Source organism: Carcharodon carcharias, chromosome 15, assembly GCF_017639515.1.
Source record: "Carcharodon carcharias isolate sCarCar2 chromosome 15, sCarCar2.pri, whole genome shotgun sequence".
Lineage (NCBI taxonomy): Eukaryota > Metazoa > Chordata > Chondrichthyes > Lamniformes > Lamnidae > Carcharodon > Carcharodon carcharias.
The window spans coordinates 27735359-27763287 of NC_054481.1; the positions used below are offsets into that span (position 1 = coordinate 27735359).

General features: G+C 45.3%; 2 protein-coding genes across 3 annotated transcripts in view; one reads left to right on the forward strand and one right to left on the reverse strand.

Moving 5' to 3' along the window:
- Window positions 1-1976, reverse strand: part of LOC121288568 (uncharacterized protein C16orf52 homolog B) — a 105893-nt gene extending 103917 nt beyond the window's left edge. For both annotated transcript variants that reach the window (XR_005945375.1, XM_041207171.1), the window contains exon 1: window positions 1535-1976. Coding sequence is in view for 1 of the 2 variants with exons in the window: in XM_041207171.1 (XP_041063105.1) it covers window positions 1535-1640 (106 nt within the window). In the remaining variant the exon portion in view is untranslated. The remainder of the gene's footprint in view (window positions 1-1534) is intronic.
- On the forward strand, window positions 1662-27275 carry LOC121288354 (PDZ domain-containing protein 9-like). The gene is made up of 4 exons (XM_041206908.1): window positions 1662-1812; window positions 8531-8713; window positions 19202-19379; window positions 26434-27275. Exons 1-4 carry the CDS (start codon window positions 1662-1664, stop codon window positions 27170-27172), a joined length of 1251 nt encoding a protein of 416 aa, XP_041062842.1. The 3' UTR covers window positions 27173-27275.
- The last annotated feature ends 654 nt before the right edge of the window (window positions 27276-27929 follow it).

A 27929-nucleotide genomic window follows, 5' to 3' on the forward strand; every position in this document is an offset into this window, starting at 1 on the left:
GGAGGGCAAGGGGGAGAGGGGAGGGCAAGGGGGAGTGGGGAGGGCAAGGGGGAGTGGGGAGGGCAAGGGGGAGTGGGGAGGGCAAGGGGGAGTGGGGAGGGCAAGGGGGAGTGGGGAGGGCAAGGGGGAGAGGGGAGGGCAAGGGGGAGTGGGGAGGGCAAGGGGGAGTGGGGAGGGCAAGGGGGAGTGGGGAGGGCAAGGGGGAGAGGGGAGACGGGAGGGCAAGGAGGGGGGGGCAACGAGGGGAGGGGAGGGCAACGAGGGGAGGGGAGGGCAAGGAGGGGAGGGGAGGGCAAGGAGGGGAGGGGAGGGCAAGGAGGGGAGGGGAGGGCAAGGGCAAGGCAGGAGGGCAAGGGCAAGGGGGGAGGGCAAGGGCAAGGGGGGAGGGCAAGGGCAAGGGGGGAGGGCAAGGGCAAGGGGGGAGGGCAAGGGCAAGGGGGGAGGGCAAGGGCAAGGGGGGAGGGCAAGGGCAAGGGGGGAGGGCAAGGGCAAGGGGGGAGGGCAAGGGCAAGGGGGGAGGGCAAGGGCAAGGGGGGAGGGCAAGGGCAAGGGGGGAGGGCAAGGGCAAGGGGGGAGGGCAAGGGGGTGAGCCTGCAGGGGGATCGTGGTGTCAGGGCAGGGTATGGGTGTGATGGTTGGTAGTGATATTGTGGGAGTTAAGGGGTGGGGTAGTGAGGATTGGGGGAAAGTGTTTGAGGGGAGACACTGAGGTTTGGTGTAAAAGGTTTGAGGAGGAACACGGAGGTTTGTGGGGGACACTGTGGGAAATTTGAGGGGAATTTTTGAGCAGGGAGGCAGATTTGGGGGGAGACAGTGGGAAGTTTTGAAGGGGACTTTGGGGGAGGGAATGTCTGAGGGGGAACACAGTTTTGGGTGTTTTGAGACGGGGCACTGCGGGGTTTTGTAGGGAGGCTTTGAAGGGGCCGCTGTGGGAGGTTTTGCGGGGAGGGTTTGTGGGGTCGCTGTGGGAAGTTTTGCGGGGAGGGGTTGAAGGGGACACTGTGGGAGGCTTTGCGGGGAGGGTTCGAGGGGACGCTGTGGGTGATTTTGCGGGGAGGGTTCGAGGGGGACGCTGTGGGTGGTTTTGTGGGGAGGGTTCGAGGAGGGCACAGATTTGGGGTAGAGTTTGAGGAGGTTGGAGGCAAGGAGGGGGTATTGAGGGGAGGGGGGTATTGAGGGGAGGGGGTATTGAGGGGAGGGGGGCATTGAGGGGAGGGGAGGAGAATATTGAGGGGAGGGGAGGAGAGTATTGAGGGGAGGGGAGGAGAGTATTGAGGGGAGGGGAGGAGAGTATTGAGGGGAGTGGGGTATTGAGGGGAGGGGAGGAGAGTATTGAGGGGAGGGGAGGAGAGTATTGAGGGAGGAGAGGGGAGTATTGAGGGAGGAGAGGGGAGTATTGAGGGGAGGAGAGGGGAGTATTGAGGGGAGGGGGTAAGAGGGGGAGGGGGTATGGGGGAGGGGGAGGGGGTATGGGGGGAGGGGGAGGGGGTTATGAGGGGGGGAGGGGAGTATGCGGGGGGGGGAGGGCACCCACCTGCGGACTCCCCAGTGTTGATCCAGTCAGGATTGGCCAGGCTGGCGATGGCGAAGATGTCGGCGGCCAAGAAGAGACACCCTGAAATAATGGTCAGTTTATCCATGGCGGGTCCCAGCCGGCGGCAATGGGAAAGCGGCCGCCCTCACTCCGCATCCAGACAGTGGCGGCAGCCGGCCGCCCGCCCCGAGCCGCGGAGCATCGCCCGAGCCCGGCCCGCGGAGCCCAGACCCCGGCCCTCACTCCGAGCGCGGCAGCGGCTCCTGCTGATCCCCTCGGTTCTCTCTCCCTCAGTTTCCCGTCTCCATTGGGGGTGGGGTGATGAGTGACCAGGGCGGGGGGGAAGGGGGTGTGAATGGATCCGATCGAAAGCCGTTCAGCCCTGGCAGAGCCTCGAACGACTAGGGCAGCAATTCACTCGGCGGCGCCCGCAACGGTAGCGTGCGCGCCCCCGGCGCACGCCGCCTGCCCGCGGGGACCCGAACGCAATCGGGAGAGCGCACGCGCCCTCTCTAAACCAGTGCAGGCGCGCGCCCTCTGCAGGAACTTAGGCGAATATTAGAATTCGGGCTACAGCGTGGTGCGGGAGGTGTTAATCCTGGTTCAGTGGACAACATTCAGAATCAGAAGGTTCTGGATTTAAATCCCACTCAGAGACTCGAAAATCAACGCGGACAGTCCCAGTGTAGTACTGAGGGAGCGCCGCTCTGTCGGAGGGGCAGTACTGGGGGAGCCACGCACTTCGTCATCTTATCGAAGTTAAGAGGGAAGGAAGGGGAGAGTGATGAAAGGGATGATGGGTGAGACGCTAGAAATGCAGGAGATGGAGACCGGACGGTCCAGAGTGTTAATGCAGTGATTCTGTCTGACTAAAAGACACTGTTGACCACTGCCGGTTCAGGCAAAAGATCATCAACCTGAAATATTAACTCTGTTTTTCTCTCCACTGATGCTGCCAAACTTGCCAAGTGTTTCTAGCATATTTACATGATTACTAGCATAACTATGTATATTTACCTCAATGTTCCAAAGGATTGTAATCAATACCGCTGCCACAGTACCGAAATGGCACTCATCAAAGTCACAAATTACATCCTACGTGACTGTCAACTATCCTGGCTCTTATATGCTAAAACTGCGCCGTATTCCAGGATATTCCAGGAATGCAAAGATAACCCCCAGCTTCTTTTCTCAATTGCAAATCATTCTCTTAAGTCCCTCTCTCCTGCCTCCTCCACTCTCATCTTCAAAAACAAGTGGAAGGAACTCACAATCTTCTTTGTCACTAAGATCAAGACCATCCAGTTGGATGAGTCTGTCACTTCCCTCCCCCTAACCCACCTAGCCAAACTTCCTCTAATGTTCCCCCTTGCCTTAGTCTTGAAGTTACATTTTTCTCCAGTTCCTCTCCTATTTCCCCTCATGCCCTCTCCAAGCTTATCTTGTCCATAAGACCTACCTCCTGCTCCTTGAATCTTATTCCTACTAAACTGCTCAACACCCAACTTCCCCTCTGGTCCCCATGTTAGCTGATTTCTTTTTAATGGTTTTCAATCTTCATGTGCTGTTCCTCCCTCCTTCAAAAAAAGGGCTGATGGAATTGAGGTGATATACTGTATTAGCATGGATAGAGGACTGGTTAACAGAAGAAAGCAGAGAGTAGGGATAAATGGGACATTTTAAAATTGGCAGCCTGTGACTAGTGGAGTGCCACAAGGATCAGTGCTGGGGCATCAGCTAGTACAATCTATATTAATAACTTAGATAAAGAGACAGAGAGTAATGTTTCTAAGTTTACTGATGATACCAAGTGGTTATGGTACTGGGTTTGTAACTCCAAGATCAAGAATTCAAATCTCACAATGGCAAACTATGAAACAATGTAACCTCATCTGAAACAGATGGAAATGGGTTTGTACTCGACAGAGTTACCTGAAAATTTAGCTTGCCCTAAATAGCCAAGTGGTTATGGTACTGGGTTTGTAACTCCAAGATCAAGAGTTCAAATCTCACAATGGCAAACTATAAAACAATGTAACTTCATCTGAATAGGAACAGATGGAAACGTGTTTGTACTTGAAAGAGTTACAAAACAGGTGGAAATGTAAATTGTGAGGAGTTAACAGTGAGGCTGCAAAGAGATAAAGACAGGTTAAGTGAGTGGGCAACAAGATGGCTGATGGAGTATAATATGGGGAAGTGTGAGGTTATTCACTTTGGTTGGAAGAATAGAAAACCAGAATATTTTTATAAGGTGTGAAACTTGTAAATGTTGATGTTGTAAAAGAGACTTAAGTGAACACAAGGAACACAAAGTTAGCACACAGGTACAGCAAACAATTAGGAAAGCAAATGGCATGTTGGCCTTTATTGCAAGGGGGTTGGAGTACAAAAATAAAGAAATCTTGCTACAACTGTAGAGGGCTCTGGTGAGGACCTCTGGAATACCATGTGTAATTTTCGTCTCCATATTTAAGGGAGGATAAATTTGCATTGGAGGTGATACAGCAATTGGTCCCTGGGATGAGGGAGATTGTCCCATGATGAGAGGCTGAGTAAAGTGGGCCTATACTCTACAGAGTTTAGAAGAATGAAAGGTGATCTCATTGAAACATACAACATTCTGACGGGGCTCGACAGGGTAGCCACTGAGAGGCTTTTTCCGTTGGCTGGGGAATCTAAAACACTGGGGCACAGTCTCAGGATAAGGGGACGATCAGTTAGGACTGAGATGAGGAGAAATTTCTTCACTCATAGGGTGGTGAATCTTTGGAATTCTCTACCCCATAGTGTTGTGGATGCTCCATTGTTGAAAGGCTGAGTTAGACAGATTTTTGGATTGTCAGGGAATCAAGAGATGGGGGGGGGGGTGCAGTAAAGTGGAGTTGAAGTCCAGGATTAGCCATGATCATATCGAATTGTGGAGCAGGCTCACGGGCCATAATGTCTTCTCTTGCTCCTATCTCTTGTGTTTGACCTGTCTGCAGCCTTTAACACAATTGACCAGACCATTTTCCTCCAACACCTCACCGCTGTCATCCAGCTGGGTGGGGCTGCACTTGCCTGGTTCCATTCTTACTTATCTAATTGTAGCCAGAGTTTCACTAACAACTGGCTTCTCTTCTGGCTTCCACACAATTACCACTGGTGTCCCCAAGGATCTAATTTTGGCCCCCTCCTGTTTCTCAACCACATGCTGCTGCTCAGTGTCATCATCCAAAAACACAGCATTAGTTTTCATATGTCCCTGACAACACCTAGTTCTACCACCATCTCTCAACCTGTCCATGATTGTTAAATTATCAGACTACTTGTCTTACATCCAGTATCGGATGAGCAGAAATTTCCTCCAGTTAAATATTGGGAGGATTGAAATGATTGCCTTTGGTCCCTTCTACAAACTCAGATCCCTAGACTCCCACATTCTACCCTCCATAAACTTGGGCTCTGCTGCCTGTGTCCTAACTCGCACTGAATTCCATTCACCTATCACCCTTGTGCTCACTGACCTACATGAGCTTCTAGTTAAGCAACATTTTGATTTAAAATGCTCATCCAAGTTTTTAAATCACTCCATGGCCTTGTCCATCCTATCTCGCTAATCTTCTCCAGCCCCACAACCAACAGAGATCTTTGCACTCCTTTAATTCTGGCTCTTTGTGCATCCCTAGTTTTATTCACTTCACCGTTGGTTGCCATTTCTTCAGTTACTTGGGGCCCTAGCTCTGAAATTCCCTCCCTATGCCTCCCCCTCTCTCTACGTCTCTTTCCCCATTTAAGATACTCCTTAAGATCTACCTCTTTGACCAAGCTTGAGGCCATTTGACCTAATATCTCCTTATGTGCCTCGGAATCAACTCTTTCTTTACAACACTCCTATAAAGATCCTCGGATGTTTTGCTATGTTCAAGATGCCATATAAATGCAAGTTGTTGTTAATAACAGTGGAGTAGCCTCTAGAGGGGCACCCAAAAGCCACTGAGAGCCACATCGCTCTCTCTTTGCAAACATTTGCAAATCTCCCATGGCAACAGAGAACCATTGAGGGGAAGCTTTTAAATTCAGAAATAGAACAATTCTGAAGATCCAATACTTCTGCACTTATTGCATAAGTAGCGAGTCACAGACATAAGAACATAAGAAATGGGAGCTGGGATAGTCCAATCAACCCTTCAAGCCTGCTCTACCGTTCAATAGGGTCATGGCTAATCTGCCTCAAGTCCACTTCCCTGCATTATCCCCATATCCCTTACTTCACTTCATACCCCCAAATCCATCAACCTCTGTCTCGAATATACTCAATGGCTGAGCATCCACAGCTCCCCACAGCTCCCTTGGGGTAGAGAATTCCACGGATTTACAACCCTTTGAGTAAAGAAATTTCTCATCTCAGTGGCTGACCCCTTATTCAGAGACGATAACCCTGTGTTCTAGATTCCCCAGCCAGGCGAGGCATTTTCTTAGCATCTACCCTGTCAAGCCCTGTAAGAATTTAAGTCTGGTAAAAGGGCATGAAGTACTAAAACTGCCATACAATGCCAGGTCTACTGAACGTATTATAAATATTTCCAGATTTTAAAAAAGGATGATTTCAGAAGTGTTTAATTCTAAAATCTTGCAGCCGTGACGTTGGAAAACCTAAAGAGCGTCAAAGTCTGGGCAAAATGAAATAACAGCACAGGATGGAACAAAAGATGCTGGGCATGTGGGAGACTACAATAGAAGGAGATTACATTGTACCTTATAGTGTCAATATAGCCTCCCAGAACAAGGTGGACTACCCCGGAAATGCAGTGATTGTGTTTCAATTGTAACTGAAGCGTTTCAGAGACATAGAATGAAGTGTCACATCAACTTTTCAGTCTGGTAGGGAGATCCAAATAAAAAGCAACATTCAAATTCTCCTCAGGATCCTTATTGTTCATCATGATAGCAGATTGATATACATTGTTCCTCCCCCCGGGAAGATAACCCAGCGTTCGCAAACTCTCCTTTTACAGTTGGTTGCAGGAGGATTTCCCAACCCGCACAGTTTATAACTGTTTCTCACACGAAGCGCCTGAACTCTGCGCAAGTTTAATAACTCGCATTTAAAATTTTCCCCTTTTAACGAAAAGTAATTGTATTTGCTGCATTGAAATGAATCCATTCGATCATTTCGAATTGCAGACTATCTGCTACTCCCTGGCTCTGTTTATTTACCCAGCCAATCTGGAAGCATTGGATTTGCAACATTCCAGAGCGATTATAATTGCCGAGTTTGAAAGGTTCCCTAAACCGTTTTCTGTTGCCACGGGAGATCTGGGGTTTTTTACTTGAATGGGTCAGAGGGCTTCTCGCTTGTCATTACCGGGTTGATGCACGGGGACCAAGTTAACCACACACCGGCCTCAATAGGCAGCAATTCTCATGTGTGTGTGGCTGTTAAAACTGTCTCTCAACCCAGGTCTTTTGCGGTCATGATAGCCGAAGACTGGAACGTCCGCCCCATAAGAGGTGGGTTTGAGGGGGGAGAGAGTTCAAATTAATCAGTCTTTTTTAGTGCAGTTGTCCTTTGGTTTACAACATATGGTACATATTCAGGCTACACAATGGACGGTGCATTATGGTCAACAGCAGCAACATGTATATAGCGCCTTTAACGTACTTAAACGTCACAAGGCGCTGCACAGGAGCTTAATCAAATAAATGTTGATATAGGGAGATATTAGGACAGATGACCAAAAGCTTAGTCAGAGGTAGGTTTTAAGGAGCGTCTTAAGGTTTGCACTTCTACCTGACCCTGAGATGAACTTCTGACCTCTGTATCTTCTATATCACTAAGACCACCTCCCCCCCCCACCCCCCCTCACCTGCCTCAACTCATCTGTTGCTAAAACCCTCACCCACGTTTTTGCTACCTATAGACTTCACCATTCTGATACCCTGCTGGCTGGCCTCCCATATTTCACTCTTTGTAAACTTGAGGCCATCCAAAACTCTGCTGCCCCTGTCCTTTCTCACACCAAGACCTGTTCACCTATCACATCTGTGCTCTCTAACCTACGTTGGCTCCCAGTCGATCAATGTCCTGATTTTAAAATTCTCATTCTCCTGTTCTCTATAGCCTTCACTCCTTCATATCTGTAATCTCTCCAGACCCACAACCCCCTGAGATCTTTGCGCTCCTCCAATTCTGGCCTCTTGTACATCCTGATTTTCTTTGTTTCAACATTGGTGGCCATGCCTTCATCCCAAGCTCTGGGAATTCCCTTCCTAAACCCCTTTGCTTCTCAACCTCACTCTCCTCATTTAAAATGCTCTTTAAAATTTAACTCATTGACAAAGCTGTTGGTCACCTGTCCTATTTTATAATATTTACAAATTGTTGCTGTTGTTGAGCCCATGATATGTACAAAATAATCTGAAGATACTTCTGTCTTACATAGAATCTCACTCAGCCTACACCATAGAAGCAAGTCATTTGACCCATCGGGTCTATGCTGATGTTTATGCACCATACAAGCCTCCTCCCACCTCTCTTCATCTAACTCTTCAACATATTCTTCTATTCCTTTCTCCTTTGTGTGTTTATCCAGCTTCCCCTTAAATGCATCTATACTATTTGCCTCAACCATTCCTGTGGTAGTGAGTTTCACATTCACACCACTCTCTGGGTGAAGAAATTTCTCCTGAATTCTTTACTGGATTTATTAGTGACTATCTTATATTGATGGCCCCGAATTTTAGTCTCCCCACCACTGGAAATGCCTTCTCTATGTTTACCCTATAATTTTTAAAGACCTTGTATCAGATCACTTCTCAGCTTTTTTTTCTATGACAAGAGCCCATGTTCCAATATTCCAGATAGTTATAACCTCTCAGTTTTGGCATTATCCTTGTGAATCTATTTTTGTATTTTCTTCAGTATCTATTTCACAGATGCACAGCACGTAATGCAAATAATGCATGATAGATATATTTCCATGAGTTAAACAAGGCTATTGTGTGTTGCAGAACCTGGTGGAGATATGAAAGAAAATCCAGAGCATAACTTAGGGCCTAGCCTAAAAACATTAATCAAGAAGGATGTCCACGGTCTGGGTTTGGTCCTGATTGAACATGGATCCTTTCTGCAGATTGTGAGTATTGTTGGGGACAGTTCCGGAGACAGCAACAGAGCAACAAATCTAAAGCCAGGTATTAAAAAAAAACACTGCCTGTGTTAATGAATCATCCAGTGATTTCAAAAATAATTGGCCAAGGGAGCAGGGGCATGTGGGCAGAATTAACTAAAGCTACAGGTATAACTTGTTTTAAATTTCATTTGAGTTGACAGTAATATATTGGCTATGTTACTAGTAATCCAAAGGCTGAGACTAATGATCCAGTGGCATGAATTCAAATCTCAGCATAGCAGCTCTGGAAATCGACCACCGCACAATCATGGAGACAAGTCTCACCTTCACATTGAGGATGCCCTCCATGGTGTTGTGTGGCACTACCATCTTGCTAAATGGGATAGATTTCGAACAGATATAGCAACTCAAGACTCGGCATCCATGAGGTGATGTGGGCCATCAACAGCAGCAGAATTGTACTCGAACACAATATGTAATCTCATGGCCTGGCATATCCCCCACTCTATCATTAACATCAAGCCAGGGGATCAACCCTGGTTCAATGAAGAGTGCAGGAGGGCATACCAGAAGCCGCACCAGGCATACCTAAAAGTGATAAAAACAAAAAACTGCGGATGCTGGAAATCCAAAACAGAATTACCTGGAAAAACTCAGCAGGTCTGGCAGCATCGGCGGAGAAGAAAAGAGTTGATGTTTCGAGTCCTCATGACCCTTCAACAGAACTGAGTGAATATTAGGAGAGGGGTGAAATATAAGCTGGTTTAAGGGGGGGGGCGTTGGTGGGGTTGGGTGGAGAGAAGTGGGGGGGTGGTGTGGTTGTAGGGACAAGCAAGCAGTGATAGGAGCAGATAATCAAAAGATGTCACAGACAAAAGAACAAAAGAACACAGAGGTGTTGAGGGTGGTGATATTATCTAAACGAATGTGCTAATTAAGAATGGATGGTAGGGCACTCAAGGTACAGCTCTAGTGGGGGTGGAGTGGAAAGACTAGCAGGGCATAAGATATTTAAAAATAATGGAAATAGGTGGGAAAAGAAAAATCTATATAAATTATTGGAAAAAACAAAAGGAAGGGGGAAGAAACGGAAAGGGGGTGGGGATAGAGGAGGGAGGTCAAGATCTAAAGTTGTTGAATTCAATATTCAGTCCGGAAGGCTGTAAAGTGCCTAGTTGGAAGATGAGGTGCTGTTCCTCCAGTTTGCATTGGGCTTCACTGGAACAATGCAGCAAGCCAAGGACAGACATGTGGGCAAGAGAGCAGGGTGGAGTGTTAAAATGGCAAGCAACAGGGAGGTTTGGGCCATTCCTGTGGACAGACCACAGGTGTTCTGCAAAGCAGTCGCCCAGTTTATGTTTGGTCTCTCCAATGTAGAGGAGACCGCATTGGGAGCAACGAATGCAGTAGACGAAGTTGGGGGAAATGCAAGTGAAATGCTGCTTCACTTGAAAGGAGTGTTTGGGCCCTTGGACGGTGAGGAGAGAGGACGTGAAGGGGCAGGTGTTGCATCTTTTGCGTGGGCATGGGGAGGTGCCATAGGTGGGGGTTGAGGAGTAGGGGGTGATGGAGGAGTGGACCAGGGTGTCCCGGAGGGAATGATCCCTGCGGAATGCCAATAGGCGGGGTGAAGGGAAGATGTGTTTGATGGTGGCATCATGCTGGAGTTGGCAGAAATGGCGGAGGATGATCCTTTGAATGCGGAGGCTGGTGGGGTGATAAGTGAGGACAAGGGGGACCCTATCATGTTTCTGGGAGGGAGGAGAAGGCATGAGGGCAGATGCGCGGGAGATGGGCCGGACACAGTTGAGGGCCCTGTCAACGACTGTGGGTGGAAAATCTCAGTTAAGGAAGAAGGAGGACATGTCAGAGGAACTGTTTTTGAAGGTAGCATCATCGGAACAGATGCGACGGAGGCAAACGAACTGAGAGAATGGGATGGAGTCCTTACAGGAAGCGGGGTGTGAGGAGCTGTAGTCGAGGTAGCTGTGGGAGTCGGTAGGCTTGTAATGGATATTGGTGGACAGTCTATCACCAGAGATTGAGACAGAGAGGTCAAGGAAGGGAAGGGAAGTGTCAGAGATGGACCATGTGAAAATGATGGAGGGGTGGAGATTGGAAGCAAAATTAATAAATTTTTCCAAGTCCCGACGAGAGCATGAAGCAGCACCGAAGTAATCATCGATGTACCGGAGAAAGAGTTGTGGGAGGGGGCCAGAGTAGGACTGGAACAAGGAATGTTCCACATACCCCATAAAGAGACAGGCATAGCTGGGGCCCATGCGGGTACCCATAGCCACACCTTTTATTTGGAGGAAGCGAGAGGAGTTGATGGAGAAATTGTTCAGTGTGAGAACAAGTTCAGCCAGACGGAGGAGAGTAGTGGCGGATGGGGATTATTCGGGCCTCTATTCAAGGAAGAAGCTAAGGGCCCTCAGACCATCCTGGTGGGGGATGGAGGTGTAGAGGGATTGGACGTCCATGGTGAAGAAGAAGCGGTTGGGGCCAGGGAACTGGAAATTGTTGATGTGACGTAAGGTGTCAGAGGAATCACGGATGTAGGTGGGAAGGGACTGGACAAGGGGAGAGAGAAGGGAGTCAAGATAACGAGAAATGAATTCTGTGGGGCAGGAACAGGCTGATACGATCGGTCTACTGGGACAGTCCTGTTTGTGGATTTTGTGAAGGAGGTAGAAGTGGGCCGTCCGAGCTTGGGCGACTATCAGGTTGGAAGCTGTGGGAGGAAGATCTCCAGAGGAGATGAGGTCAGTGACAGTCCTGGAAACAATGGCTTGATGTTCAGTGGTGGGGTCATGGTCCAGGGAGAGGTAGGAGGAAGTGTCTGCGAGTAGACGCTCAGCCTCCATGAGGTAGAGGTCAGTGCGCCAGACAACAACAGCACCACCCTTGTCAGCGGGTTTGATGACAATGTTGGGGTTGGACCTGAGAGAACAGAGTGCAGTAAGTTCAGAGAGAGACAGATTAGAATGGTTGAGAGGAGCAGAGAAATTGAGACGATTAATGTCACGCTGACAGTTCTCAATGAAAAGATCAAGAGAAGGTAAGAATCCAGAGGGAGAGGTCCAGGTGAGGAGGGGTCATCTCATCCGACACCTCAACAAGAAACTTTTTCTCTTTCTCTCAAGTGCTAAGGAACGCAAGCTCCAACAACTCATCGACACCAACACCCATCTAGGACCCTCCAGAGGGAGGGGTCCAGGTGGAGGGAGAATATTGGAGGTGGGTAAAAGAATCCGTTGAACGGGGAGAGGACTCCTGCCCAAAGAAGTGAGCACGGAGATGAAGACAGTGGAAGAAGAGTTCAGCATCGTGCCGAGCCCGAAATTCATTGAGATGAGGGTGTAAGGGTATGAAACTAAGTCCTTTGCTGAGCACTGAATGTTCAGTGTTGGAGAGGGGAAGGTCAGGGGGTATAGTGAATACACGGCCGGGGCTGGGATTGGAAGATGGGGTGGGGACGGAGGGACAGGCAGGGGTGGAGGGTCCTAGATGGGTGTTGATATCGATGAGTTGTTGGAGCTTGCGTTCCTTTATAGTTTTCTCCTCTCACCTTAAATCTATGTCCCCTAGTAATTGACTCTTCCACCCTGGGAAAAAGCTTCTGACTATCTACTCTGTCCATGCCATTCATAATTTTGTAAACTTCTATCAAGTCGCCCCTCAATCTCCGTCGCTCTAGTGAGAACAATCTGAGTTTCTCCAACCTTTCCTCATAGCTAATAACCTCCAGACCAGGCAGCATCCTGGTAAACCTCCTCTGCACCCTTTCCAATGCCTCCTTATCCTTCTGGTAATGTGGTGACCAGAATTGCATGCAATATTCCAAGTGTGGCCTAACCAAGGTTCTATACAGCTGCAGCATGACTTCCCAGCTTTTATACTCAATACCCCTGCCGATGAAGGCAAGCATGCCATATGCCTTCCTGACTACCTTATCCATCTGCATTGCCACTTTCAGTGACCTGTGGACCTGTACACCCAGATTCCTCTGCCCATCAATGCACTTAAGGGTTCTGCCATTTACTGTATAATTCCTGCCTGTATTAGACCTTCCAAAATGCATTACCTCGCATTTGTCCAGATTAAACTCCATCTGCCATTTCTCCGCCCAAGTCTCCAACTGATCTATATCCCATTGTGTCCTTTGACAATCCTCTTCACTATCTGCAACTCCTCCAACCTTAGTGTCGTCTGCAAACTTACTAATTAGCCCAGTTACATTTTCCTCCAAGTCATTTATGTATACCACAAACAGCAAAGGTCTTAGCACTGATCCCTGCAGAACTCCACTAGTCACAGCTCTCCATTCAGAAAAGCACCTTTCCATTGCTACCCTCTGTCCTCTATGACTAAGCCAAATCTGTATCCATCCTGCCAGCTCACCTCTGATCCCGTGCAACTTTACTTTCTGTACCAGTCTGCCATGAGGGACCTTGTCAAAGGCCTTACTGAAATCCATGTATATAACTTCCACTGCCCTTCCATCATTGATCATCTTTGTCACTTCCTTGAAAAACTCGTTCAAGTTAGTGAGACACAACCTCCCCTTCACAAAACCATGCTGCCTCTCACTAATACATAGATAGGGCTAAGCGATCCCACAACCAACAAATCAGAGCTAAGCTCTGCAGTCCTGCCACCTCCAGTCGTGAATGGTGGTGGACAATTAAACAACTCACTGGAGAAGGAAGCTCCACAAATATCCCCATTCTCAATGATGGAGAAGGCTGAAGGATTTGCTAAAATCTTCAGCCAGAAGTACTGAGTGGATGATCCATCTCAGCCTCTTCCAGAGGCCCCCAGCTTCACAGATGCCAGTCTTCAGCCAATTCACTTCACTCCACGTGATATCAAGAAATGGCTGAAGGCACTAGATACTGCAAAGGCTATGGGCCCTGGCAATATTCCAGCAATAGCAATAGATGACTTGTGCTTCAGAATTTGCCACACCCCTATCCAAACTGATCCAGTACAGTTACAGCTCTGTCATCTACCTAGCTATTTGGAGAATTGCCCAGATATGTCCTGTACACCAAAAGCAGGACAAATCCAACCCAGCCAATAAATGTCCCATCTGTAATGGAAGGGGTGATCAACAGTGCTATCAAGCAGCACTTGCTTAGCAATAATCTCATTGATGCCTAGTTTGGGTTCCGCCAGGGGCACTCAGCCCCTGACCTTATTCCAGCTTTAAACATGGACAAAAGAGCTGAACTCCTGAGGTGAGGTGAGAGTGACTGCCCTTAACATCAAGGCAGCATTTGACAGAGTGTGGCATCAAGGGGCCCTAGCAAAACTGGAGTCAATGTGAATCAGGGGGAAACTCTCCGCTGGTTGGAGTCATACCTAGCATAAAGGAAGATGGTTGTGGTTGTTGGAGGTCAGTCATCTCAGCTCCAGGACGTCACTGCAGGAGCTCCTCAGCCCAACCATATTCAGCTGCTTCATCGATGACCTCCCTTCCATCATAAGGTCAGAAGTGGGGATGTTCGTTGATGATTGCACAATGTTCAGCACCATTCGCAACTCCTCAGATACTGAAGCAGTCCATGTCCAAATGCAGCAAGACCTGGACAATATCCAGGTTGGGCTGACAAGTGGCAAGTAACATTCGCGCCACACAAGTGTCAGGCAATGACCATCTCCAACAAGAGAGAATCCAATCATCGTCCCTTGATGTTCAATGGCATTACCATCACTGAATCCCCCATGATCAACATTCTTAAGGTTACCATTGACCAGAAACTGAACTGGATTAACCAGATAAATACCGTGGCTACAAGAGCAGGTCAGAGGGGAGGAATCCTATGACGAGTAACTCACCTCCTGACTCCCCAAAGCCTGTCCACCATCTACAAAGCACAAGTCAGGAGTGTGATAAAATACTCTCCACTTGCCTGGATGAGTGCAGCTCCCACAACACTCAAGAAGCTTGACACCATCCAGCTCAAAGCAGCCCGCTTGATTGGCAACCCATCCACAAACATTCACTCCTTCCACCTTCATCGCACAGTAGCAGCAGTGTGTATCATCTACAACCTGCACTGCAGGAATTCACCAAGTCTCCTTCGACAGCACCTTCCAAACCCATGACTACTACCATCTAGAAGGACAAGGGCAGCAGATAGATGGGAACACACCATCTGGAAGTTCCCCTCACCATCCTGACTTGGAACTGTATCGCCGTTCCTTCACTGTTGCTGGGTCAAAATCCTGGAACTCCCTTCCTAATGGCACTGTGGGTGTACCTGTACCATATGGTCTGCAGCGGTTCAAGAAGGCAGCTCACCACCACCTTTTCAAGGGCAACTCGGGATGGGCAATAAATGCTGGCTCAGCCAGTGAAGCTCACATTCCGTGAATGAATTTTAAAAAATTGATTAAATAAATCTGGAATAAAAAGGTAGTATCAGTAATGGTGACCATGAAACTATTGTCGTAAGAATCCATCTGGTTCACTAATGTCCTTAGCAAAGGAAATCTGCCATCCGGTCTGTATATGATTCCAGACCCACAGCAATATGTTTGACTCTTAACTGCCCCTCTGAAGTGATCTAGCAAGTCACTCAGCTGCATTCAAGAACGTGGCTCATCACCACCACCTACTCCAGGGCAATTAGGGGTGGGTAGTTAATGCTGGCCTTGCCAGTGACACCACATCCCATGAATGAATAAAAAAGAAATGAGAAGTAGATATATCTTTCCACTTGTGGAATTCAGAAGAAACCTCTTTACCCAGAGACAAGTGCGAATGTGAAACTCATTACCACAGGGAAGGTTGAAATTAATAGGATGCATTGAGGGGAAGGTAAATAAACACTGAGGACATGAGGGAGAAAGGAATGGATATGCTTTTTCTAGTTCTGATGCAAAGTCATTGACCCGAAACGTTGACTCTGTTCTCCACAGTTTCTGCCAGCCCTGCTGAGTATTTCCAGCATTTTCTGTTTTTATTTTGGAAGGATATGCTATTCAGCCCCAATACCTATCCAAATGAGGAGGGATGGGATGAGGCATTAAAAGGAGGAGGCATGGGTCAGTTGGCCCAAATGTTCTGTTTCTGTGCTGTAAATTCTATGTTCTCTCTCTATGATGAATAAAATTAAAAAAGAAAATGCTGGAAACTCAGTCAGTCAGGCAGCATCTGTGGAGAGAGAAACAGAATTAACGTTTCACCAGAACTGGAAGAAGATAGAGATTTTGCAGATTGTAAACAAAGGGAAGGTCTGTGATAGGTTGAAGGCAGGAATTAAATAACTAAAGGATGATGATGCAAGGCAAAAGGAGACAGTTGTGAGACAAATAAAGAAACAAAAGATGGGTGTATCAGAGGTCTAAATGGTTAATGATAAGTTAGTGGTACATCATTTTGAGATTCCTAGCATCTGCAGTATTTTCCTTTTGTTTTTAACATTGTTTCTCAAGTCACTTAGTCCCCAGTCTTTGTTTAAATTCAGCCCCATATTGCAGCTCTCAAACTCAGTATTGCACTGATGTTGGTCTTTTGGAGAAACTGCATACATTAAAGTCTCAGCTTCTTCCTTCAGAATGACAATTCTAAGATATCTAGATTAGAAAATTTTAAAAAACTCGCATTTATATTAACTTTCACAACCTCAGGATATCCCAAAGTTCTTTACAGCCAATGAAGTACTTCAGAAGTGTATTCACTGTTGAAATGTAGCAGCCAAATTGTGTACAAGCTCTCACAAACAGCAATTGGATGGTGATCAGATAATCTCTTTGAGCTGAGGGATAAATATTAGCACAGCAGACCAGGGAAAAATCCTTCAAATGGTGTTGTGGGATTTTTTACTAACATCTTGTTTTAACATCTCACCTGAAAGAAGACACTTCCAACAGTACTGCCAGCTTGGATTTTGTACTTAAGTCTCTAGAGTGGGGCATGAACCCATAATTCCTGACTCAGAGGTCAGAGAGCTGCCTACTGAGCCATGGTTGAACAATCTGAATGGCTTCCTAATGACTTTGAAACTAAGAGTGACATCCTTCACCCATGGAGTAAGAGACTTAAAGCATTTTGTTTGGAAAATACTTAAAATTAAAATTACTTCTCACTATATTTAGCTTCTCATTTAACATCCAAAGTTCCATCTTTAAAAATGTGGGTAAAATCAATGTGCCATTTGAGATAACATGATTCAATTATGCTAATACATTAAATTTACACATGAAATCAACTTAGAAAATGTCAATCCTGCATAATTCACGATCTAAATGCATGTCACAGAACTAGAAGCAATCATTCTTAAACTGCTTAAGGGGATTAATTATACAAATTAAAAACATAGTTTCTGCAAGTGTCTGAACAAAACTTCAGGCTTTGACCCAAAGTTAAAGATTAAAATATCACCTCTAAGGATAAGTCCATCACTGACAGAGTAACTTTCAATATCAACCCAAGGGAAACAGTAAAGGAACATACCAATTGCAGTGTTGGCAGTTGAAATCACTGACTAGCCAGAGGTATTGTTATGATGATGTCTTTTTTGGTCACAACTAATTCTAGTCAAAAACACCTCACCAACAATAGAAGTAAATATGCTTCACATGTGGTCATTTACTTAACAAACACCTGCCACCATTTAGTTTGCAACTTTGCAGTCTTTCTTTTTCACCTAAGTTTGGAATTCTGGCATGAGGTTATAGGACCCCAGACACCTCAGTATACAGCATTTAATCTTTTGTCCAGCAATTGCAAATGGAACTTGGATTCCATCAGAGTGATTGCTGTGAATGTTGACTTGCACAATGAGATTCACCAGACTCAACACCTGCCCTTCATCCAGACCCCAGACTCCATGCAGACGTGCCTGACTGTCCCACAGACACAGCTCTCCATCCAGACTCTGATGTTTATTCAGACCCTGGACTCCATCCAGACCCACCCCACTGTCCCCCAAATGCTGCTCCCCATCCAGTCCCTGCTCCCCATCCAGCTGCTGCCCTCAAAGACACCCCAGACACTTCAATTGAGACGTAAGGAGGCTACAAAGGGAAATAGATAGGTTAAGTGAATGGGCAAAGATCTGGCAAATGGAGTATAATGTGGGAAAATGTGAAATTGTCCATTTTGGCAGTAAGAATAAAAAAGAAGCATATTATCTAAATGGTGAGTGATTGCAGAGCTCTGAGATGCAGAAGTATCTGGGCGTTCTATTGCATGAATCACAAAAGGCTGGTATGCAGGTACAGCAAGTAATTAGGAAAGCTAACAGAATGTTATTGTTTATTGTGAGGTGAATTGAATACAAAAGTAGGGAGCTTATGCTTCAGTTATACAGGGCATTGGTAAGACCTCATCTGGAGTACTGTGTACAGTATTGGTCTCCTTATTTAAGAAAGGATGTAAATGTGTTGGAAGCAGTTGAGAATGTTTACTAGATTAATACCTGGAATGGGCGGATTGTCTTATGAGGAAAGGATGGAAAGGGCAGGCTTGTATCCACTGGAGTTTAGAAGGGTAAGAGGCAACTTTATTGAAATATATAAGATCCTGAAGGGCCTTGACATGGTGGATGTGGGAAGGATGTTTCCTCTTGTGGGAGAACCTATAACTAGGTGGTCACTGTTTAAAGATAAGGGGTCACCCATTAAAGACAGAGATGAGGATATTTTTTTCTCTAAGTGTCATGAGTTTTTGGAACTCCGTTCCTCAAAAGGCAGTGGAAGCAGTGTCTTTGAATATTTTTAAGGCAGAGCTAGATAGATTCTTGACAAGTAAGGGGGTGATAAGCAAGGGGGTGAAAGATTATCAGGGATAGGCGGATATATGGGGTTGAGGTTACAATCAGATAAGCCATGATCTTACTGAATGGCAGAGCAGACTTGAGGGGCCGAATGGCCTACTCCTGCTTCTAGTTCATATGTTTGCCTGTTGCCATGATAATCTGGTGTTGGCTTGCCATGTTTTTTCTCCTAACTTTCATTGTACTTCAAGGACTTGATGAAACAGAAACTCTTATTGCAAAATTGAACATGAGCACCTCCCAAAAACACCACCCCCACTACCTAGAAGCTTAAGGGCAGCAAGTGCACAGGAGTTCCATCATCTCCAAGCCACACACTATCCAGACTTGGAAGTATATCACTCCTCCTTCACTGTTGCTGGTTCAAAATCCTGGAACTCTCTCCTAACAGTACTGTGGGTGTACCTAAACCACATGGATTGCAGCAGTTCAAGAAGGTGGTTCACCACCGCCTTCTCAAGGGCAATTGGGGGATGGGTATTAAATGCTGGCCTTGCCAGTGACACCCAGACCCATGAATGATTGAGAGAAAAGGAGGTGATTCTCAAATCTGTGCACCATTAAACAAAATAAGAGTGGCGCAAGTCCCAATTAAATACCTCTTACATAGATCTGATATTGCTACATTTGGTACAACAGTCAGATGACGCACGATGGGGGTGTGGGGGGGAAGGAGGAAATCTCCACATTGCATTAATTTCTGTCAGTCTGTCTAATTGTCCCTTCAGTTTTCTTGCTGCATTTGTTTTTACACACAGGAGACATCCTGGTTAAAATCGGCAACAAAAATGTCCTGGGCTACAGTCTGCGGGAACTGCGCCACCTAGTGGGTGAAATTCCAATAGGAACTCAACTACAGCTTATCGTGTACAGAAATTATAAGGAACTCCCAGAAAACTGGAAAGCACAGGCAGAAACTATACATTCAAACGAGAGGTACTGCTTAGAAGTTTGATGGTTCAATTTCTGGGCTGAACTACATTCAATTTTGGTAACTTAAGAACAGAGCAAAAGGCAAATTGATTTGTTTATCAAGCTTCACTCTGAAGGTTATAAGATATAGGAGCGGGACCAAACACAGACTGGGTGACCGCTTTGCAGAACACCTGCGGTCTGTCTGCAAGAATGACCCAGACCTCCCTGTCGCCTGCCATTTTAACACTCCACCCTGCTCTCTTGCCCACATGTCTGTCCTTGGCTTCCGGCATTGTTCCAGTGAAGCTCAACGCAACCTGGAGGAACAGCACCTCATCTTCCAACTAGGCACTTTACAGCCTTCCGGACTGAATATTGAGTTCAACAACTTTAGATCTTGAACTCCCTCCTCCATCCCCATCCCCTTTCCGTTTCTTCCCCCTCCCTTTTGTTTTTTCCAATAATTTATATAGATTTTTCTTTTCCCACCTATTTCCATTATTTTTAAATCTATGCCTTTTATGCCCTTTTAGTCTTATTTCACCCCACCTCCACTAGAGCTGTACCTTGTGTGTCCTGCTATCCATTCTTAATTAGCATATTCTTTTAGATAATATCACCACCTTCAACACCTCTTTGTTCTTTTGTCTGAGACATCTTTTGATTATCTGCTCCTATCACTGCTTGCTTGTCCCTACAACCACCACCCCCCCACTTCTCTCCCCCCACCCCCCCACCTTAAGCCAGCTTATATTTCACCCCACTCCTATTTTTACTTCGTTCTGTTGAACGGTCATGAGGACTCGAAATGTCAACTTTGTTCTTCCCTGCCAATGCTGCCAGACCTGCTGTGTTTTTCCAGATATTTCTGTTTTTGTTTTGAATTCCCAGCATCCGCAGTTTTTGTTTTTATCGCAGGAATAGGCTATTTGGCCCATCAAATCTACCCTGCCATTTAATAAGATTATGGCTGATGATTATGGCCTTTCCTGCCTGTCCCCAACCCCTTAACTCCCTTGTTAATCAAAAATCTGTCCAACCCAGGCTTGAATATATTCAATGACCCAGCCTCTTCCACTGTTCTCTTTGGAAGAGTTCCAAAGACTAATGACCCACTGAGAGAAGAAATTCCTCCTAATCTCCATTCACCTATTTTGAAACTGTGCCTCCTAGTTCTGGTTTCCCCAGGAGAAGAAACAGCATCCCAGTTGACAGTACTCCTGTCTCTGAGACAGCCCCACTCTCCAGGGACTTGAGCACATAATCCCAGGCTGTCACTCCCCATGCCATTGAGGGGCTGCTGCACTGTTGGAGGCGCTGTCATTTGGATGAAATATTAAATTGAAGTTCTTGACTGCCTGTCTCAGGTGAATATAAAAGATGCCATGCCACTATTTTGAAGAGGAGGAGACCTATCCTTGGTGACCCAGGCCAAAAATTTATATCTCAGTCAACATCATTGGCCACTGCCACGTTGCTGTTTGTGGGAACTTTCTGTGTGCAAATTGACTGCCACATTTCTGCAACCGTGACTACATTTCAGAAGTATTTCATTAGCTGTGAGGTGCTTTGGGATGTCCTGAGATTGTGAAAGGTGCTGTATAAATCTGTTTTTCTTTTTTTACCTTTCGTCAAAGGTTGCACCAAATTTAAGTGGCACTGCTTCAGTATCTGAAGGTGAAATTGGCCAAGTTCCCAAATTCTCTTCATCCCCATACATACAGCGCCTTTACCATTTGTGCGTCCCATGTTGACTTTTCAGAGTTGACTTGGTCTGATTTAACGCAGTGAAATGTATAGTTAGAGATATGGCAGAGGGAGGATTGGTGTGAACATAAGAAAGAGGAGCAGGAGTAGGCCATTTTGGCCCTTGAGACTGCTCCACCATTCAATAAGTTTGTGGCTGATCAGATTGTGGCCTTAACTCCCTTTGTCCTGCCTGCCCCCAATAACCCTTGACTCCTTTGTCTATCAAAATCTGTCTAACTCAGCTTCGAATATATACAATGACCCAGCTGCCACTACTCTCTGGGAAAAGACTAATGACCTCTGAGAGAAGAAATTGCTCCTCATCTCTAGAAATGTAGAAACATAGAAAATAGAAGCAGGGGTAGGCCATTCGGCCCTTCGAGCCTGCTCCACCATTCAATGGGATCATGGCTGATCATCTATCTCAAGGCCATACTCCCACTCTCTCCCAATACCCTTTGACGCCTTTGGAATCTAGAAATCTATTTCCTTATTAAATATGTTAAGTGACTTGGCCTCCACAGCCCTCTGTGGTAGAGAATCCCCCAGGTTCACCACGCTCTGAGTGAAGAAGTTTATCCTCATCTCGGTCCTAAATGGCCTACCCCATATCCTGAGATTGTGACCCCTTGTTCTGGATCCCTCAGCCAGAGGAAATATCATCCCTGCATCCAGTCTGTCCATCTTTGTCAGAATTTTATACATTTCAATCAGATCCCCTCTCATTCTTCTAAACTCCAGTGAACACAGGCCTAGTCAGCCCAATCTCCTTATACAACAATCCTGCCACCCCAGGAATCAGTCTGGTGAACCTTCACTCCATTCCCTCTATCGCAAGTATATCCTTTGTTAGATAAGGAGACCAAAACTGCATACAATACCCCAGGTGTGGTCTCACCAAGGCCCTTTATAGCTGCAGTTAAGACATCCTTGCTCTTGTACTCAAGTCCTTTTGCAATGAAGGCCAACATCCAATTTGCTTTCTTAACTGCTTGCTGCACCTGCTTGCTTGCATTCAGTGACTGGTGTACAAGGACACCCAGGTTCCTTTGTACATCAACATTTCCCAATCGATCGCCATTTAAATAAAACTCTGCCATTCTGTTTTTCGTACCAAAGTGGATAACTTCACACTTCTCCACGTTATACTGCATCTGCCATGTATTTGCCCACTCACTCAACTTGTCTAAATCGCCTTGAAGCCTCTTAACATCATCCTCACCACTCAGATTGCCACCTAGTTTTGTGTCGTCATCAAACTTGGAAATATTACATTTGGTTCCCTCATCCAAATCATTGATGTATATTGTGAATAGCTGGGGCCCAAGCACTGATCCTTGCGGTACCCCACTAGTCACTGCCTGCCATTCCAAAAAAGGCTCATTTATTCCTACTCTCTGTTTCTTGTTTGCTAACTAATTCTCAATCCATGCCAATATATTACCCCCGATCCCATGTGTTTTAATTTTCACACTAACCTCTTATGTGGAACTTTATCAAAAGCTTTCTGAAAATCCAAATACACCACATCCACTGGTTCTCCTTTATCTATTCTACTAGTTACATCCTCAAAAAACTCCAGTAGATTTGTCAAACATGGTTTTCCTTTCATAAATTCATGCTGACTTTGTCTAATCTTGTTGATATTTTTTAAGTGTCCTGTTATCACATCCTTTATAATAGACTCTAGCATTTTCCCTACCATTGATGTTAGGCTAATCAGTCTGTAATTTCCATGTTTTTTCCCTCCCTCCTTTTTTAAATAGTGGGGTTACATTTGCCACCCTCCAATCTGCCGGGGCTGTTCCAGAATCTACAGAATTTTGGAAGATGACAACTAACGCACCCACTCTTTCCATGGCCACCTCCTTTAGTACCCTGGGATGTAGACTATTGGCCCTAGGGATTTATCGGCTTTCATTCCCATTAATTTCTCCAGCATTGCTTTTTTTATTAATATTAATTTCCTTCAATTCCTCCTTCTCACTAGACCCTTGATTCCTTAGCATTTCTGTAAAGTTATTTGTATCTTCCTTTGTGAAGGCAGAACTAAAATAGTTGTTTAATTGCTCTGCCATTTCCTTGTTCTTTATTATAAATTCTCACGTTTCGGAAATATAAGGGACCTACATTTGTCTTCAGTAATCTTTTTCTTCTTTTTTACTTATAGAAATTTTTACGGTCTTCTTTTACGTTCCTTGCAAGTTTACTCTCATTCTCTCTTTTCCCCTGCTTGATCAATCTCTTGGTCCTCCTTCGCTGAACTTGGAACTGCTTCCCATCCTCAGGCTGGCTACTTTTTTTTAAGCAACTTTATATGACTCCTCTTTGGATCTAATACTATCCTTAATTTCTTTTGCTAGCCATGGTTGGGCCACTTTTCCTGTTGTGTCTTTGCACCAGAAAGGAATATATAACTGTTGCAATGCATACATTTGTTCCTTAAATATTAGCCATTGCTTATCCCCAATCTATCTTAGCTAGCTCATGCTTCATACCTTGGTAGTTTCTTTTGTTTAGATTTAGGACCCTAGTTTCAGATTGGACTACTTCACTTTCCAACCTAAGGAACAATTCCATCATGTTATGGTCACTGTTCCCTAAAGGACACCACACAACAAGATTATTAATTAGCCCCTTATCATTGCACAAAACTAAATATCCTGGTGCCTAGTTGGTTCCTTGATCTAAAAAACCATCTTGTACACATTCCAGGAATTCATCTGCCACAGTATTATTGCTAATTTGGTTTGCCCAATCTATTTGTAGATTAAAGTCACCCATGATTACTGTGGCAGCCTTGTTACATGCCTCTCTAATTTCCTGTTTAATGCCGTCCTCTACCTTACCACTACTGTTTGGAGGCCTATAGACAACTCCTGCTAATGTTTTTCATCCCTGTTGTTTCCTAGCTCCACCCAGATTGATTCTACATCTAGATTTTTTGAGCCAATATCATCTCACTATTGCAGTGATTTCATCCTTAACTAAAAATGCCACGCCACCTCCTTTTCCTTTTGCCTGTCCTTCCTAAAGCATAACAAATACCCTTGGATATTCAGTTCCCAGCCTTGGTCACCCTGCAGCCATGTTTCTATAATTGCAATCATATCATACCCATTTACATCTATTTGCACTATTAATCTGTCTACCTTATTGTGAATTCTCCATGCATTCAGATACAGTGCCTTTAGACTTGTCTTTTACACATCAATTTTTGTACTATGGCCCTATTTGCTGCTAGCCCCTGTTTCCTCTGCCTTTCACTTTTGCTTTTTACTTTTCTCTGTCTTTCATTTCTATTTTTGTTTCCTTCTCTTCTGTCTCCCTGCTCAGGTTCTCATCCCCCTGCCAATCTAGTTGAAACCCTCCCCCATAGTACTGGCGAATACCCCTGTGAAGACATTGGTCCCAGTCCTGCTAGTGTGCAATCTGTCCAGCTTGTACAGGTCACATCGTCCCCAAGGTCAATCCCAATACCCATCTCTCCAGGCACACATTCATCCTCTATTCTCTATTCTCCTATTCCTGATCTGGCTAGCATGTGCACTGAAAGTAATCCTGAGAATACTCTCAGTGCACGTGCTAGCCAGATCCTTTGAGGTCCTGCTATTTAATTTAATTCCTAGCTCCCTATATTCTGCTTGCAGGACCTCATCCCTCTTACCTATGGCATTGGTACTGATATGGACCACAATCTCTAGCTATTCACGCTCCCCCTTCAGAATTTCTTAAGCCGCTCAGTGACATCCTTGACCCTGGCACCAGGGAGGCAACATACCATCCTGGTATCATGTCTGCAGCTGCAGAAATATCTGTTCCCCATACAATAGAATCCCCTATCACTATTGCTCTCCCATTTTTTATTCTCCCCCCTGGCTCCGCTCCATGCAGCTGAATCACTCGTGGTGCGCTCACACTGCATTCACCTGAGAAACCATCTCCCCCAGCAGTATCCAAAATGGAAAATATGTTAAAGAGGGAGATGGACAGGGAACTCCTGCACTACCTGCTTAGTGCCTTTACTCTAGCAGTCATCCATTCCCTTACTGCCTGTGCACTCTTTACCTTCAGTGTCACCACCTCACTGTACATGCTATCCACGAAGATCTCAGCCCTGTGGATGCTCCACACTGATTCTAGTCGCTACTCCAGATCCAAAACGCGGATTTCAAGTAGCCGCAGCTGGAGACACTTCCTGCACACGTGGTCACCATGGCCACTGGAAGTGCCCCTGACTTCCCACATCTCACAGGAGGAGCATTCCATGTGATTGAGCTTCCCTGCAATGACTTACCCTTAAATTACTCACTTTACTTTTACTTCCTTGAGTTTAAATATTATGGACAGTAGAAATACTCACCTAGTCCTACTAACCAAGGCTGCTGCTCTTCTTTCTGAGGAAAAGTAGAAAATGAAAGGATTACCTCCTTCCTTCACCAAACCCCAACTGAAGCACTCAAATGCAGCCCAAGGCAGCACTGTAAATGGCCTGCTTTTACACTCCCTGAATCTAGTTTCTGAAATCCTGTTTAAGCCAGTTGTCCAATTAACTAGCTCCAAGCTGAGCCTAAATGAGCCCCGTTTTAAAGCTGGACTAAAATTTACCTCCCAACCCAAAGTGCAATTTTTAGTTAATTGCTTAATTTAGGAAAGTCTAGACTGTAGATATAAATTAATCCTTAAAACTTGTTCACTCACCAAACTCCAACTGAAGCCTTCAAATGCAGCCCAAGACAGCACTCTAACTTAAATGGGAGACCCCTTAGTTTGAAATTGTGCTCCCTAGTTCTAGATTCCTCTCCGAGAAGAAACATCCTCTCACCATCTAGCCTCCTTAGAAACCTATGTTTTAATAAGGTCACCTTTCATTCTTCTAAACGCCAATGAGCATTGTCACAATGAGGTGTTACATGCCAAATGGAAGTGCACAAGGTATTGGAGTAGGAGGGGGATCTTGGAATCTCTAAACCAGCATGATGTTCCAAGGCTGTTAAAAGAGAAAACAGAATGCTGGGAAGCATAGCAAGGGATTGGGATGTTTTGGAATGGATTGGGATCCATTTGGGATGTTTTACTGTTAAAGGCACTATATTAATTCAAGTTGTTGTTGCATTTGGAATGCTGTATGAAATTTTTTCCATTTCAGAAAGGATATTGAATTTTTGGAGGGGTTGCAGAGAAAGGCTGCACTGTTAACTGTCTGCATTTTTCTTAAATCAGTGACAACAGTTCAAAGCTATTTGATGAGCTGTAAAGCACTCTGGTACAAGATAAGGTTCTGAAAGGTGCTGTATAAATGCAAATCTTTATTTTCTCTCTCTAGCATTCAGGAAGGGGAGACTGGCAGGTCAAGCAGCAGTGATGAAGATGACAAAAATGAACAGTCTACTGTTAAGTTCAAGAACTTTAGGCCCCTTTCCTTATTTTGGCATGATATGGGTATATACATCCCACCCATCTCCAGAGCATGGCATGCACCAAAGAAGAACCAGAGTGTACTCCTTGTTGGTCCCCATGTTGACTTTGACATTGTGTTCCACCAAGCTTTTGAAGATGATGCTATTTCAAATGATGGTGAAGAAGAAGTGCCCAATCTTGACTCCCTGTGGTCTGCGCTGTCATACTCCACAAGCTCCACATCATCTTCCTCATCACCCACAGACTCACAGTGGATCCATCAGTTCAATGCTCCAAGCTCCATTGGTGGCAAGTATCCTTTGGGCAAGTCATCTCAACAGGGTCCCAGCCCACATCCAGAGCAACCCATTAAAGTGGAAAGCCTAGAGGGTCAGAAGCAGGGGGAGGAGGTAGAAACCACTGAATCTACAACTGACACAACTACCCTAGAGAGTTCCATAAGCTTCAGCACTGAATCCCTGTTGCAGAATTCCCAGAGTCTATCCTTGAACACCTCCACACAATCCAATGATACAGACTCAGAAACTTCTACTTCAATAGAGGATCAAATGGCAAAATCTTCTGGTTCAGACACAACTGTTGACAAAACTCACTCTGTACCTGGGAAGAGAAGGAGCCGATTCTACTTCAAGATGCTAAGATAGCTGTTTATCTAAACATAGAATTTACAGCATAGAAACTGGCCATTTGGCCCAAATGCTTGCGCTGACATTTATGTTCCACATGAATCTCTTTCCATTCCTTTTAACTAACCCTAATGCATATCCTTCTATTTCTTTCTTCCTCATCTTTATCTAGCTTCTCCTTTAAATGCATCTATACCATTTGACTCAAGGAATCCAGTTGTGCGTTCCACATTCTTCCCATTCTCTGGCTAAAAAAGTTTTACCTAAATTCTTTATGGATTTATTAGTGACTATCTTATATTTATGAGCTTTAGTTCTTGTCTCCCCACAAGTTGAAACATTTTCCCTGTCCACCCCAGTATCATCTTTTTTGCATCTTCTCTATATCCTCTTTGTAACTTGATAAGAACTGTGCAAAATGTGGTCTAATCAAAGTTCTATATTAGTGTAAAACAATTTCTCTGCATTTGAATTCCATTCCTCTAGAAATAATCCCCACTGCTTTATTGCATTTTTATGTCCTTGTTAACCTTCCCCCTTTGCTTCTCAGCAAGGATTTCAAGATCAACCTTCCATCTGATGCTGAGTGGATTTTTAGCAGCAAATGATTGCACCAAGCAGATAAGAAACTTGCCCAACTTAAAGCCAGGAGTTTACCATTCCACCAACATGTGGTACTAATGCTTGCATTAAGTTTAAAGAATGAATTACATTTAGCAGAAAGAAGGATATACAGTTAAGCAAGGGAATCCTCGGTTTGTCAACAAAGACAGAC

Bases quoted from the DNA above. Each gene is read 5' to 3' on its own strand.
- LOC121288354 (XM_041206908.1), top strand. From the start codon at position 1,662: ATGGGAAAGCGGCCGCCCTCACTCCGCATCCAGACAGTGGCGGCAGCC. The intron at 1,813-8,530 runs GTTCTCTCTCCC...TGTGTGTTGCAG, and splicing joins GGCTCCTGCTGATCCCCTCG to AACCTGGTGGAGATATGAAA. The intron at 19,380-26,433 runs GTACTGCTTAGA...TTCTCTCTCTAG, and splicing joins ACTATACATTCAAACGAGAG to CATTCAGGAAGGGGAGACTG.